The 16,081-nt window shown below is 41.6% G+C and overlaps 1 protein-coding gene across 1 annotated transcript in view; it reads right to left on the reverse strand.

Moving 5' to 3' along the window:
* UBR4 (ubiquitin protein ligase E3 component n-recognin 4) overlaps nt 1-16,081 on the reverse strand; it is a 161,355-nt gene that overhangs the window by 28,159 nt on the left and 117,115 nt on the right. The window contains exons 80-93 of the mRNA XM_044668702.1: nt 15,871-15,980; nt 15,265-15,406; nt 14,428-14,509; nt 14,041-14,214; nt 13,223-13,344; nt 10,488-10,685; nt 9,666-9,746; nt 7,133-7,220; nt 6,159-6,286; nt 4,180-4,287; nt 3,075-3,194; nt 2,012-2,202; nt 1,498-1,671; nt 884-983 (exon numbers count right to left, since the gene is read on the reverse strand). Of these exons, the coding sequence (XP_044524637.1) occupies nt 884-983; nt 1,498-1,671; nt 2,012-2,202; nt 3,075-3,194; nt 4,180-4,287; nt 6,159-6,286; nt 7,133-7,220; nt 9,666-9,746; nt 10,488-10,685; nt 13,223-13,344; nt 14,041-14,214; nt 14,428-14,509; nt 15,265-15,406; nt 15,871-15,980 (1,818 nt within the window). The remainder of the gene's footprint in view (nt 1-883; nt 984-1,497; nt 1,672-2,011; nt 2,203-3,074; nt 3,195-4,179; nt 4,288-6,158; nt 6,287-7,132; nt 7,221-9,665; nt 9,747-10,487; nt 10,686-13,222; nt 13,345-14,040; nt 14,215-14,427; nt 14,510-15,264; nt 15,407-15,870; nt 15,981-16,081) is intronic.

Raw genomic sequence — 16,081 nt, forward strand, 5'->3', positions numbered from 1 at the left:
ATAAATAAAATTGTTTTTGTGAACTCTTTGGAGGGGAGATGCTAGATTAATCAAAGTTAATACTATAATTCTCTTCACAGACAGTGAACAAAAGGAAATGGGCTTAAACTACAGCAAAAGAGATCTGGGTTACACATAAGGAAGAATTCTCAAACTGTAAGCAATTCACTAAGCTGCTTACCAGGACAGATTATCAAGACAGGGTGTGGAAGTGTTTTTCCCATAAAACCCTGTTCTACAGATCCAGACCTATTTGAAGGTAGAGGATTGGGCCAATTAGTTCTGAAATCAGTTACTTGCCTAAGGTCAGTCATAATTTCTGCTAGGCTATAAAGCATACGGAAAATAGGAGCAGCAAAGGATTTGAAGTGTCAGGCAGCAAACAGAAAGGAGGTCCTAAGGGGCTTTTTCTGAAGAAAGTCTTTAGACTGACCAAGAGTACAAGTTGACCAGGCTCAAGAACCCTGGCTACTGAGACTCCATGCTCAGGTATTGTGGAAAGAAGTGATGGTTACCCATTAATCTTGTCAATCCCACCCCGAGGGACCTCTCAATAGCTTCTTATTTCAATTTTAAGATTATCAAGGTCTTCTGGTACACATGCTGAAGACCTCCAAGAACTTTGTAAATGATATCTTAGGGTTCCATGAAAACAGAGGAAAGGGCCTGGCTAACCTCTGCAGTCCCTTTCTACCCAGGAAATCTTACAACCCCACCCCAATGTTGTAAGGAATATTGACCCTTATTGGTTATATACAGCAAATTCTATCTTGAAATTCTGAGGAAAATTAAAGACTCATTCTGGGTCCCTGGGGGATTCAGCTGCAGAGCTGAGAAGGCTGGCTTTCTGAAACAAGGGGCAGAGAGCACACTGGCTCCTCACCTGGGTGGAAGGGTGCTGAATGGCCAGCCCACGAAGAAGTCTTAAGATGAAGGGGAGGGCTGGGCGAGATAAAAACTTCTTCCAAATGTCAGCATCTAAACTATAAGACAAAAAAAGGGTCTCAGCAGCAGTTCAGAAAAACTAATTAATTCTCCAGATTCAAAAGGAACGTGGCCTCCTTGAACTGGGTTTTTCCCATCTATATGCCCAGTGTAAGCTTGGCTTCCAGAGAAGGCCTGCCCTGAGGAACCACACAATCATTGTCCTGTGAAGTTAAGGAGCCTATGGCAACCCAGAAATTTCTATGAAGTAATATATGAAAAGTGCTATCTATTCAGAGTTCCCTATTCTTATTGCTACTGTTATTATTCCCTCTCCCCAAAAGAACTCTGGCAGTTTTACTTACAAGTTTTACTGATCTTGTAGGACTTTATTTGAAGAGGTGTATGGAATTCTTTGCAGAGGTGGGGGCCTATGGGCTGGTGATGCCTACTGTTTTATTTCTTATTCTTTGTTACAAAGCCTGGCTCCTGGCTAAAGGTCAGGGATGGGATGTTAATAAAAACCCCAAGAGATGAAGAAAAGAAGGCCATGGCCCAGAAGGCCCCTCTTACTTCTTGGCACTAGGGATGTGCTTCTTCATATAGTCTAAAGCACTCTGCGTGATTCCCTTCTGGAGGATGAGATCCTTCAGCTGGTGCCCATTACTGTTGTTTTTAATGCCAGCAGCTATTTTGCAGAAACAGTCCAGGAAGACTTTATCATCACCAGTGTGATCCTCATCATACCTATGATAGAAGAGAAATAATAGGAATGAGAGATTTGTTAACTTGCTAATAATGAGATTGCTACCAGAATCAATGGTAGAGCTTGATGAGCCCTCAAAATCGCCTAACCCAACCTTCTCATTGTACAGAAAAGGAAAATGAGGCCAGAGAAAAGGTTTGAAGAGGGGTTTTCCCCAAGGGTCAGCTGTCAAGCCAGGTCTTCTGACTCAGGGAGGAGCAGCTAGTTCAGTAGGTAAGATCCCAGTTGGACAATATGCCCCTCCCTTCCCAGATAGCTCGGGAGTTTGGAGATTCTGGGTAGAATCCTCTTCCATTACGCAAACTCAGAGCAATAGCGTACTTGTCAAAGTTGCAGTATGGCTTGAATCTGTCCACCAGGATCTGCATCTTCTCCATCTCTCCAAAGGACAAATATGGGATAATTCGCAACAAGCCCTGAAGGACGCTGGGATTAGAACGCACAAAAGTGCTATTAATCTGGTCTAGCAACATCACCAGCTGGTCCTTGTCACCTGTCAGGAGAAGGTTGCCCTGAAACAATAACCAAGAGGGAGTAGAAAAAAGATATCCTGTCAATGTTACAGGAAATATATATTTAACCCACCACTCTTCCCAGGCAACTGGACTTTTCCCAGTCCCACCAGAACTTGACTGGATCCCCAGAAGTAGTAACCTTTAATCCCCATTTCATATCCTGTAGAAGGCCCAGGAATGAAAAGAATCTAAACTCTCTAAGCTGGATGAGTCTTTAGAAGTCCCGAAGTCTAATTTATACCTAAGTAGAAATTCCCCTGACAACACTTCCCAAGCATTTTCTTAGATATCCTGTGACAGGGAGCAGCCTATTTCATGTGTGGATAGCAATGTGTGTAAGAGAACAGTGGGACCGAACTGAGGTAGCACTTCTAAATTCTCCAACATTCTCATGGATCTGGTTGTAGCCCTCTAAGGGAAAACAGTCAAAGGAAATATGGAATCTCTAAGGATTAACTGGGGACAGATCCACAGACAAGAATGAAAAAATTTCAGAGAGATAAAGGAGAAACCTAGTGGTTTGCATTAAGCAAAGTGACAACATTAGAAAGTTGGGGTTCCCCTAAAGCCAAGAGACTTGGAGCTGACCTGAACCAGTTCAAGCCTATGCTGCAAGGCAGAGGTGTCAAGTTCAAATAGATCCCTGCGGCCAGCCTAATAACTTGGAAAACTGCAAAGATCACTATCTATTTTATAATGTATTTTTATTTTATTAAATGTTTCTTAAGGACATTTTAATCTAGTTCAGGCAGGTAAGACAAACTTTGGAGTAAATTTTGCCTGAGCCCTGCACCAAGTCACTACGTGGGACATCACAGGTGTCCAAACACCACCTATCAGCTGACTGGGCCCTCTAACCCACCCCTCACCTTGTCCTCGCTCAGGGGCTCAGCATTTGACTCGTCCAGAATGATCTCCATGATACTGAGCACCTGCTCTGCCACAGCCGCTCCTCCACTGTCTTTGCTCTCCTGCTCAGCCACCAGGGCCTGGGGAAAGAATTTTTAGTTGCTTTGAAGATAAAACCAGAAGGTGCTCCTTCCCACCACCAATCTCTCCTTACTGTACCCCTCAATAGGAACATTTACAGAATCTCAGAGTTGGAAGGGATCACACAAAGGCCATTTAATACAAATGTTACCAAAATAAAAATCCCCTTCATAACCTCCTTGACAAATGGCTAGTCTCTGCCTAAAGCCCTCTAATGGGGGGACACTCCTCTACCTCCCTGAGGCAGCCCATTCCATGTTTAGACAGCTCTAATTGTTAGTATAGCTCTAATCTTACATAGAGCCTAAATATGCCTTTCGGCAACTTTCAATCTAGTCCTACCCTTTGGGGCCAACTGTAACAAATCTAATCCTTCTTCTATACAACACTCCTTCAGATATTAGAAAACAGCTCCCATATCTCTGTCCCCTATGAAATATTCTCTTCCTCAGGAATACTTGCAGAGCTCTAATGAACAGGATGGGATGAAATGGGGGAGGAAATGAATAGGACTGAGGTGAGCTGGATTCTCAGATTCTTTCTGAAGCATTAAGAAGGAAAGTAAAATCACATCTTGGTGATTATGTTTCTAGAAGTTAAAGCCAGCTTAAGGGTTAGGCTAACACAGCTGGCTATCCTCTCATCTTGTCTTTGTGCAAATCCTGAAGAGGAAAAAGTGGCACTTGGTGCCAAAGAGAGGAGAAAGCCCTGTTTCTTCCATCTGAAAAGATAATATGCAGAGCTGGACAATGGACAGGGTTCATTCTAGGAAGCATTTAGAGATGCATTGAATGACCTGAGTCACAAAGTCAACCTAACACATCCATTAGGCTATTTCTTGCCAATCACCCCCAGACACATGAAAGGTTATTGGAACAGGAGGGAATTTCTCCTTGGTGCCTTACGTTATTAAGGTCTCTCTCTCCAGCCCTAGTTTCAAAGTCAAAGGCTTTATGTATATAATTCCCAGTCCAGCCATTTTACCAAGTTAAGAGTTCCCAGCATGACATTCAAAGTGTTCATCTCAAGCTTGACCAGCTGCTGCCGATTCACTTTCACCTTCACACAGTAACTGAACAATTTAAGTAGTACCTGCCAAGAAAAACCAAGTAAGTTCTATAATATCTGAAAATGGCGAGGGCCTAGGAAACTTTGGGGAGCCAAGTTGTGCGAGGCTGAACTGTTCTTAGAAAGAAGTAGTGGCAAGTCAATGTTCAAAGTAAATATAAAATCCAAAAAATATGTGGAATCAATTTACCAAAGCACACTCAATGCTTACTCAATATTATTTTTGCTAAAAATTTTAATATTTTTTGCTAAAAATTAGACAAAAACAAATAATAGAACTCAATAACCCAAAGTTCAATAAATTAAAAAAACAAATTAGCTAGGAAAGACAAAAAATTATGAAAACTAGAAAACAATCCAATAGAAATTAGGTTTAGATCAACATTTACACCAGATATCACAATAAGTTCAAATATACAATCTGAATATTAAAGACTATAATAATATTTTTAAAAATTAGGAGAAAAACAGATCATATAACTTTTATATATATCTTTCATATATCATATATCTTTCATTGCTTTGATTAAGGAATAAATTCTTAACCAAAAAAACCAGATATAGTTGATTGCAAAAAATAAAATAGATATGACATGAAATTGAAAAAGCTTTTGCATGAACAAAATTAATACAACTAAGAAATGAAAGAAAGCAACCAACTGGGGCGGGATGGGGAGAGGAATTTCCAATATAAGTCTGGAAATAGGCAATTAAAAGAGATATATATGACCAAAATCCATTCCCAAATAGCTACAAAGTATAACAACAAAGAGTTCACATAAGATGTACAAACCATTAACCACATGAAAGAATGTGCCAAATCACTAATAAAAGAAAGGTAAATCACACACAACTCCAAGATTTCATTTCACACCCAGAAAATTGAGAAATGTGACAGGAAAAACAAAATTGCTTTAATAAATACTAATTTATTTTAACATTAAAAAAGGAAGAAAAATATAAGCTTAATCATAGCTCCAAAGCTGAACCAAAGCGCCCAGACCTTGTCAGTTCTCTCCCTTTTAGCTAGATATGCTCTAAGTGGTGGGGATGAGAGGAAGGAGTGAAGAGTTAGAAGGAAGAAGAGATCAGTAGAATGGATGGGAAACCAAGCCAGGCCCCTCTACTAAAAGGCTGGCTTCTCCACGGGTCTGAGGCATCCCCTCTATCCCAGCAGGCAATGCTAAGGGAACCCAATCATCAATGAACAGAACTCTTAGTTGTGAATGTTCTGAAAAATTTCTTTATTAATTTCAACATGTTTCTGCAAATGATAAAATTCATGATGTATGGTATTTCCTAAATGATAGAGGGAGAAGAGCAAAGGGATCTAGAGAGAGGCAGTGGTAATCATTATGAAATGTGAGGCAAAACCTCTCTGTATTTTGCTCAGTCTTGTTGTAATATATTACATGTTGTCGTATCTCTGGAGGGTTCAAATGATGGAGAAAATTGTAAGGCCCTTGGAAATATTCAAAATACAATAAAACAAATGCTAATGGAAAAGTTGGAGAAATTCTTTAATAATAATCCCAGAGGGGAAAAAATGGCTATATTACAAGATTCCTAAGAATCAGCTTAAAGTACAACAATCAACTAGAGAAAAGACAAGTAAATATTCATTTCACAGCAGTAACCATAGGAAGACTAAGAAAAGAGTCATTATGTTGGTTCCTTAGTAATATATATATTTTTTCTTATGCCTAAAAGGTATGGGTAAAAACAAGGTAGAAAATGTTTTGGAAAACTCCATAGGTCCATAGTCTATTTTCTAAGCTCTCTTTAGTGGAAAAAAGATTAGTGGCATTATGCTGCCCTCTGGAGATAAGCTGAATTATTATCACATGCCATTTTTCAGAGTCAAAAGAATACCTTGGCTCTTATTCACTCCTTACCGTCAGAAGATGCCGGCCCTGTTTGAAATCCTTGATCCCAGCCAGTCTATTGAGCATGCAATCCAAGCCTCCACATTGGGCCATCACACCAGCCATCTTATATACCTCTTCTTCATCTTCTTCTTCATCTAAAGAGAAGAAACCCATGTAATGGTGAGGATGAGCAAAGGTTGTTGTGAGGATCAAATGAGATGATTATAAAGTGCACAGCACAGCACAGTACAAGCATTTAATAGGTAATTAATATTTGTTTCCTTCTTCCCTTGAACATTTTATCTGGTCCACCTTTATTACATTCACATTCTACAATATATTATATGAATTTACTTCTTTCTTCTTGACTATTCAATTAGTCTGAAGGCTCCTTGAGGGCAAGCACTATTGTCATTTTTCATTTTTGCATTGCTAGTGTCTAGCACAGGCCATTGTACATAGTAGAAATTTACTAAATGCACCCTGAATTGGTGAGAAAAGAGGTATCTTAATCAGTCAGCAAGCATTTATTAAGCACCACTGCATGCCAGGCATCATGCTAAGCACTGGGACTACAAACAAAGACAAAGGACAGTCCTTGCCCTCAAGGAGCTCAGGGTCTAATGAGGAAGACAAAACACAAAAAACTGTGTACAAACAAGAGATAAAAGGATATGGTGGAGAGAATCCACAAAGGAGAGGCACAAGCATTATGGTGAAATGAGAAAGGCTTCTTCTCTCTAATAGCAAACAGAAATGAATGAATGCTCGTTCTGCTTATAAAAGCTCTCCACAGAGAGCTCTACCTCACACCATTTCTAACAATTTTGGGACAGGATGGAACAAGCTACAACAAGGCAAGTTTCTTCTGTGTTACAGAAAAAGTGACCCCTACAAATTATGGGAAAGTCAATAAGGCAGAAGGGAAATAAGCGGAGAGCCTGTTCTGGGACTGCAAACCTCAGATCACTTAGAATAAGAGTTTCCTGAGACAATGATACCTGTGGTGGAGTCCAGGGACTCAATGAATTCCTCGGTGGCATCACCCAACAAGCCCCGCATGCGGTAGATGATCCTCATGGGTTCTCCCTGAGTAGAGAAAGTAGAAATACTTCATTCACTTCTGTGACAGGTTCACTTAAGACACCCTACTCTCATTCTCAATGGTGATTCCTGTTGGGCCTCTTAGCTCTAGGAGTAGTGATTAAGGATCATTTTTGCCTTGAGGCAAGTCCCTCCATTTTGTTGTGACAGTGAGTTCAGAGTCAAACACAGAATGCCACAATCATTATTACCCAGACACCAGTCTGAATCACCACAAAATGTAAGTCCCTCTGACATGATACTGTCCTCTAGGTATAATATATAGAGAGATACAAGCATACCCCACATAATGGTGCCCTGAGCTATGTCATTTTACAATGTCATTAATACATTATGACCAAAACCCACCACTGGGGAGAAACCAGATTCCCCGATATATATACATTGGACGGTTACTGATGAACCAGGCTACAGCCTAAGCCTGAATATTAATTCCTTAGAGAACAGTCCATGAGTAATAAGTGAAAACCCATTCTATAGTTCCTTTATGGAACCAATGAATGTTAGGTGGGAAGTGGTATGTTTTGTATAGTGGATAAAATATTGAGCTTGAAGCCAAGAAGACCTAACTAACACCAAATCCCATCTCTGGCACCTGTTAGTAGTATAGTCATAGGCAATCCCTTAACCTCTCTTAAGCCTCAGTTTCCTTATCTGTAAAATGGGCAGGAGAAAAAAGGTGTAATACCTACCTAACAGAGTTGCTGAGGGGTGCAAATGAAAATATATGTATCGTGTGTGTGTGTGTGTGTGTGTGTGTGTGTGTGTGTGTGTGTAGTTCTCTGAATATTTTAAAATTCTATATAAATAGCAATTATTACTGTCCTCATGTGTGTGTATATTTACATATATACATACACACATTATATACACACACACCCCATATAAATATATATATATAGGTGTGTGTATGTGCATGCACATGTGTGTGCCTGCAGCAAAATGGAGTTTTTCAGTTTCACCTCTTACAATGAAATACCACATCAATAATCATCCTCAAGAGAGCAGCTGTTTCCTGTAAGAAGTGATCTAGAACATCCCTTAAAATCCACTTTACCCACCAATTCATTTCTTCTAGGGAGAGAGCAGACCCCTGAAGCAAAAGAAAGAACTACCCAAAGTAAGCATATGGATGGAGAGGCTACTTAGAAGAAAGAGTTTTTTAATTAAAGACAAACTTTCGTAAGTAATCACAGACAGGAAAAGAAAATGATAAGTCCATCTGCTGACTAAGGAGGTAATAGGGGCTCTATCCCCAGTTTCATGACAGGGGTTTAACTCTTTAGCCTATTCAGGCTAAAGCCCCTCTCCCGCCTAAGACTTACAATGAACTGTTAATTTGACTCAGACTTTCAGAAGTCAAAGGGCTTTCAGAGGCAGCATTGGAAATGAGGAACTAAGAAATAAAAAACACCTGCCAGAAAACCCTATGAAGTCAAAGATGGACTGAGCAGTGCTTAACATCAAGCCCAAAGGCCTCTGGGAGAACTGTTCAAAGGTCTGCTATAGCTCAGCAATTAATATTGCAGAAATCCTAGAAAAATAGGAGATCAACACCCAGAAACCCAATGAGACAAGGAGAGCAAGAGCAGGTCTGAGGCAGTGGCTTATGAAGTCTGCAGATTGGCAAGAAGACTTGAAACCATGGTCCAGGAGCAAGACTAACAAAAGCCAAATAAAGGAAAGCCACTCCCTAATGGCAACACATTCCACAATTTTGCTGTTTTCATCTCAGCCAAGGAGGCAAAACTTGAGTGCAAATGCCCAAAGGAAGAGAGAGGAGAGAGAAACAAAGAGGGATGACAAGATCAAAGAAAGGGATGAGACAGGGAAAGAAATGGAGGGGAGAGAACAGATGACGAAGAAGATAAGTAAGTTGGCATGGAGATATTCTCACGTTGTTGAAAGCAAAAAAACAGAATTAAAGGCTCCCCCAAAAAGACCCAGAGCATTGCTCCCCTTCTCTCCACCAGCACAGGAAGTGCCAGTTAGGGATCTTGTAAAATGGGGGTACAATTAATTGCCTGACACAGCACAGTGTTCCAGGGATTACAGATCAGTCACTGTCCCAGAAAATTCTAAGGATTAACTTTGTAAAAAGGTTTCAATATGAAGAGTACTGAGGCAGAAAGTGTGCACGGTCACAGGGCTCACTCTCATAGACAGCCCAGCTTGGCCTTCCAAATCCTCACAGCTGCCATGCTAGAGGAGGTTTGTGCTTCGTATCCCCAGTAAAGTCCCCTAATCTCCTGAAGCTCTTATATCTCCTCTAGTCTGCAGATAATTTTCTCAAAAGTAGGACAAGATGATTGGTTTCTTTCCCACCAACCCCAAGATGGAGAAGTAGAGCTCTAAAAGTGCCGCCACAAGCTCCTTCTCTCATAGCAGGTCCCCAGCCCCATACCTGGGAGTAAGAAAGCAAGCACATACCTCATTGGTAGGGCACCAGACCTTCTTGTACACTTCTGCCACAGGAAGATCCAAACTGATAATTTTATTGTTCACCAGGAGCTAAAAGAAAAGGTAAATGACTTACTACTCCAAATGACTTCAAAGTAAGTCAGACACAGATAAAACTCATCCCACACCATGGAGATCCTGAATAAGAAGCAAAAAAGTTGTCTCTGCTAAGGAAACAATGTTTTCACTTCAAGTCAAGCACCCAGGATGAGCAGGTCTCCTTCCTTGACAGTCCTTTTACCATCTTTCTCCATCAAGCAACGTGATGACAGTCAGGCCAAAGAGGCCTTTTTCCCCCAACAGAAACATAAACTCCATAACTAGGTACCTCCATGGAGATGGAAGTACAGGTACATAAGAGTCAGAACACTCAAAGTAGTGTTTTTTAACCACTAGTGTGCAACAAATTTTTACTTGTATGTAAAACTTTTCCTTATTTTTGAAAGCTATAAATTGTATAACTGCCCCCTTCCTCTCTTGGTTCTATCTGTTGCACCATATGGTCTACAGCAGGGGTCAGCAACCTCTTTGGCCATGAGAGCCATAAACGCCACATTTTTTAAAATGTAATTTCGTGAGAGCCGTACAGTGCTCACAGTGCGCGCTCTTGAAATAAAATTGACTTTATGGCTCCTGCAGAAAGAGCCATACATTGCCGACTCCTGGTCTACAGGCAAGGTTTTAATTCACCACTTGATAGCAAAGTTTAGGTTGGGGAACACTAATAAAAAGCATTTAAATGACTAAAATTTCCAAAACTGGATAGCCCTGCCAGGATTCCCCATTATTTACCTCCATTCCACTATCATCTTCCAGAAGGGCCACCAGATCACAGTCCTGGCAGATCTTGTTCTTAATGTCCCTCATAAGAGGTCCAATGCCTGGTTCATTGCTGCTGTAAGGGTTGCCAGGCATACGCCCCTGTAAGAAATCTTCTTGCTGGGGATCCTTCTCCAGAGTCACAAAGAATTCAGTTACTTCATTCTCTTCCTAAGAACAAAGACAATGATAGGGTCAAAAAAAGACTAGAAGTCATCATGTATTGGTGTTCTAGCAAGCTGTCTTAAGTCTCTAGACTACTGAGGGGGAGGAAAGGGTGTTTCAACACAAGAAGCACCCTTACTGAATTGAATTGATTATCATGGGCTACAACTAAAAATTTGGAGGAAAATCCCTTAGAGGAGGAATGAAGATGATTTGGCAGCTGCAGAACATCAGCTTGGGGGGGAAAGGGCAAACTAGGTTTAGAAGCAGGAGATATAAGAATGTAACAACCCTACATGTTGTGAATGAGGCTGTTCCAGAAAACTAGAGCGAACTACCCAGAGAATTCAAATATTCTTTATCTATGAGCTGGTTCAATGAGCCAGGGACAGATCCTGTTGTGATCTTATATCCAGCCTTCTAGGCTAGAAGCTCCCTAAATTTTGAAAGAGTACTTCTACTAATATTAAAATCCCTCCTGTCCTAGTAAAATGAACTTGACATCTAATGGCCCTTCCTTCAGAAAACTACTGCTGATGATAAGATTCTTTATCATTCCTGACCAACAGGAGAAGACCTTTGGATCATATTTAGGTTCATAGTGACTTCCTTAAGGTCTAGAAACATTCCTATACTTCCCCATCCTCAATGCCACTATACTTCATGTTAGCATTCTCTCAAGCTAATAGCTCCATCTCTTTTTTCCCTTCCCCAGTTGAATTCTTCTAACAAGGTGTCTAGCCTTGTTGCCTCTACTTATTTACTGCCCAATGGTAGTCTGGTTTCTGAACCCACCATTACACAAAAACTGCTCTAAGGTCACCGAGAACATCTTTACTGCTAAATCCAATGGCCTCTTCTCATTCCTCACCTATCTTGATTCGTTGTAGCATATAACAACCTTAACACTTCTTTCTGGATACTTGATATTCTATACTTTCTCTCTTCATGATTTCATTAGATTCCATTGGTCCAACTATCATCTCTCTGCAGAAGACCCCAAATCTATGGGCTCAGACCTCACCTCACTCTTGAGAGTCCCACAACTCCAACCGCACACTAAATATCTCTCCACTGAATTCCTAATATGCTTCTATCTCAAACACAAGTCCTAAACAGAACTCATTCTCTTTTTCCCTAGACCCACCATTTCAGCTAACTGTCTGATTTCTGTTGTGGGTACCACTGTTCTTCCAGTAACCTAATGCATCCTTGATGCCATCTTCCTCATTTCATTCTCACTAATCCCTAATAATCAATCAGCCGCCAGTCCTACCTCTGTAACATCTACTACACAAGAACCATAATTCAGGTATTCATCACCTCTCACCTAAAATACTACAACAGCTTTCTAATTATTCTTGCTGTACTGAATCCCACCACCACCATTAAATTCTCCCTACAGCTGCCAAACTGAATCAATTAGGCTTTTAAAGTCCTTTACAACCCGGTTTGTCATCCTCTCCCTCTTTTTGCCATGCCAAGCTACCTACTATTTCCTACACATGAGGCTGCACCTCCCCTCAAATTTCTGCCTTTGCACAAATTCTCTCCCATCAATGCAGTGTGTTTCTTCAGTTCTATATCTACTGGAGCAACTAGTTCCCTTTGGCCTCTATTTACATGCCACCTGCTCCAAGAAGCCTTTCTAGAGTCCTTCAGGTGCGAGTAACCCTGAAATTATTTTGCATTTATTTGGTACATATTCCACACTGATTTCCCTAGGTCAATGCTCTTCCTCCCCAAAGAATGCCTTTTGAGAAGAAAGGATACTGTTTTGCCCTTCCCTTTATATACACAGGACCTGGTGTCCTATCCAGGAAATATAAATTGAACTGACTGATGTACCCCAGGTTAGGGAAAATGCAAACACAAAGGTGAAGAAAAAAGGAAACATGGGGACTCCTTCATACAAACCCTTCCAGGTCAGTATTGCTTTCAAAACATACTAGGTATCAAATCTAGCCTTAGACACTTGCTATCTGTGTGACACTGGGTAAGTCATTTAACCTCAATTGTCTCGCAATACTTAATAAAAGCAAAAACATACTAGGTTGGGGGCAGCTGAGTGGCTCAGTGGATAGAGAGAGCCAGGTAGAGTCCTGCTCAACTCTGACTTCAGATATTTCCTAGCTATGTGACCCTGGCCAAGTCACTTTGCCTAGCCCACTCTGCCATGGAAGTAATACTTAGGATTGATTCTAAGATAGAAGATAAGGGTTTTTAAAAGCAAACAAAGAAAAACCCCCATAATTGGTGGAGGGATACTAGCAGATCAGGGTCATTAAAAGATACCTAGTATCTGTAACTAATATGGGGAGGGGTTGGGGAAGAAGTAATGAATTAAGTCTCACATTACAGCGAATTTGTTCACATTAAAAGCAATAGGAGAATGAATTTATTGCCGTTTTATGCCATAGGATCCTAAGCGATAACTAAAATAGAACATACTGAGGCTTTTCAGCAGCCACAAGATGCTTCCCCCAACTCCAACCTGCCACAGTCCCTTGTACGAGGTCTCCAATGAGCACCAGCTCACTTACAGGATAGATGATACTGCAGAGCCTCTCAAAGATGAAGACAGGAGTTCTGTAGTCATCCAGATTGTAGCGTTTGGCTGTTTCAATGCACACTGCCATGAAGGCCTTTGTTTCTGATTCTGTGCCTGCCAGAATCAAAAAGGACCAGTCAGTTTAGAAGGAGCTTTCACCCAATCTCCTGCAACATCCCAAGCCATCAAATCAAAGGGAATTGATCTGAGAAGTGGCTCAATTGTTATTCACAGCTTAAGCAGAAAGGTCACTAGACCATACTTTATAGTCCCAAGATTATATGAAGATTAGATTCTGGGTACCAGCAAAGTTATGAGCTTCAAATGGATGGAATCAGCTGATGAGGCCTCAAACCAGCTCAACAGAGGGCCCCAACAAGACTGATGAAAAAAATCTAATTCCAGGCTTGACAGTTTGCAACTCTTAAGAGCTGGTCCTCTCTCCAAAAAGGAATTTCTCTCCTTGAGCTCTTGGGAACCAAAGATATATTCTGCTTGACTGAGCCAGGCTGATGATCTGACCCCTCAGACCTCACACAGTACTTTGTTTTCTGCCTCTTAATGACCACATAATAATATGTATGATGGCCACTTGGGTTGTTGACCTATCCCCCAACTAGGCTGCCAACTCCTTCAAGTCTAATATAAACTTGGCATCTTTTAGTGCTTAGCAATAGTGCTCCAGAAGTGCAGGCCCAATGTGTTATTCCTTCCATCTCTATGGAACTCAAGAGCTCTCATGCCTATGCCCACATAATGAGCCAACAAAGGAGGAAGGGACTCGGGCTCCAAGCCTCGGCGTATCTCTACCTGTGGTCATGTCCTCCAGCATCTCCAGCAGCATATCCTGGGTCTCATCAATCAGCTTGGTCCTCTGCACTACCAGCTTCCGCAGACACAGGTAGCCATTTAACACAGTGCCCACCAGGCGGCTTTTGAAGTGACGCTTAATGGACTCCACTTCAACAAAGGAGGAAAGAAGACCTGTAGGGACACAGGTGAGAGCTAGAACACTGGCCAACAAATCCAACATTTCAAAGCCAATATCAAAAAGGAACTTAAGACCTTCAATCTGTTCTTGTTGCATGGGGTAAAGGAAGGGATGGGAAGCCAACACCAGAACTCACAGAGATTGAGGCACTTTGGCTCCAAAAACACGTTTCTGTTTTAACAATTAGAAGAGCTGGGCACTTATACCTGTGAGACTCTTGAGAGCATATCCCTGCTGTAAGTCAGTGCTCAGCGTAGCCTCTTCCAGGGCCAACAAACGGGCTATTTCCTAAAAAGGCCAATAGGAATGGTCAGTGTAACACCACAAATGTCACCACTTTCCCTGAAATCTACAGTGCTAATTCAGGACACTTGCACTAACACTTATGATTCAGTTTTTACTGATCCAAAATGGTTTACATCTTCAGCTAACTATCCCTCTAAGGTTCCTTCCAAGAACCTAGGGATAGGTAACAGATCTCTGAAATCAATGCTCTATCAAGATGCCAATTAAACAGTGATAATAGACACTGATTCTCCTGGCTTTTCAAGAAAAAGGGAAAAGCCTAGGAGAAGTCACAAATTCCAGCTCAAGACAGCTAATGTATAACATTGGAAGACATCAGGAGGATGACCTAGATGACAAGTAAAGAAATCCTCAGTATTTTAGGGAGGGCCCTCCCCTCCCTTGCATGGAGCAGGAAGTTTCCATCACACTCACATCATAAGTCATGTGTGGGCCTCAGAAAACTTTCCTAAGGAGGATAGTAAGACCAAAAGCCCCAGGAAGGAAAAAACAAACAAAACCAGGAATAGGAGAAGAGCACCTAATTGGTCAAAGGCAGTCTCAGGTTCCTTAATGAAGAAGGCTCTGTACCACCTACTTCTCTGGGAGAAATGTCATCTTCTGACCTTGAGTAACACCTAGGAATTTCAGTGTCAGAGCTCAATAGAGTTGAAAGAAATCTGGAGGTCATTTTGTCTAACCTCTACAGATGAAGAAACTGAGACCCAGGGAGGCAAAATAACTCATCTGAAAGATACCTTGGTGATAAGGTTGCCAACATAGGGCAGGACACCCCGAGCTGCCAGGTAGACCTTCCAGTGAGCTGGTTTGATTAACTTCTGGTAGAGAGCCAAGTACTCAGCTGCACACTCTCCAGCAATACTCAACTCATCCAGGTAACTAGTAGAGGAACAGAAAGAAATAACAGGGCAACTGAAATTGGTCTAAAAATACAAGTAGAAATCAGAATAAGCAACCAACAGCCAAGTGCAACGAACCCCTGCAGCAGGGCATACAATGTGTACCTCATCCCACCTAAACCAATAGAAGTCTCTCAGGGATTCCTTGGGAGCCCTGCTGCCCTCCAAGGTAAAGACCAAAAACCCAGAAAAGCTAGGTAGCACATTAGATACCTGGAGTCAGGAGAACCAGGGTTCAAATCTGGCCTCTGACGCTTCCCAGTTATGTGACCTCTAACACTTCCCAGTTATGTGACCAAGTCTCTTTAACCCCATTTGCCTACTCTCTGGCTGCTATTCTGTCTTAGAATGGATACTAAGAGAGAAGATGTGGGTTATATAAAAAAGAAGAGAGAAGACTAGAGAAGCATGGGCGTTCATTGTCCCTGCCCAATCCAGTGATACCTGGTAAGGAGGTCAAGGACCTGCTGTTTGCGGCTAGGAATGGTTGCGAGAGCTTCCACAATGGTGCAGGCTGCCTGACGTGCTGCCTGAGTCGCTGGAGTAAACAGCACCTGAGAGGACACAAGGAAGAGGGCATAACTAGGTTTGGTTGTAGTTCTCACGTCCCTGGCTCCAGGTTTTTCCACTGCCCACTGGTTAATACTGCCAACTA

The sequence above is a fragment of the Gracilinanus agilis genome, chromosome 3, assembly GCF_016433145.1.
Source record: "Gracilinanus agilis isolate LMUSP501 chromosome 3, AgileGrace, whole genome shotgun sequence".
Classification (NCBI taxonomy): Eukaryota; Metazoa; Chordata; class Mammalia; order Didelphimorphia; family Didelphidae; genus Gracilinanus; species Gracilinanus agilis.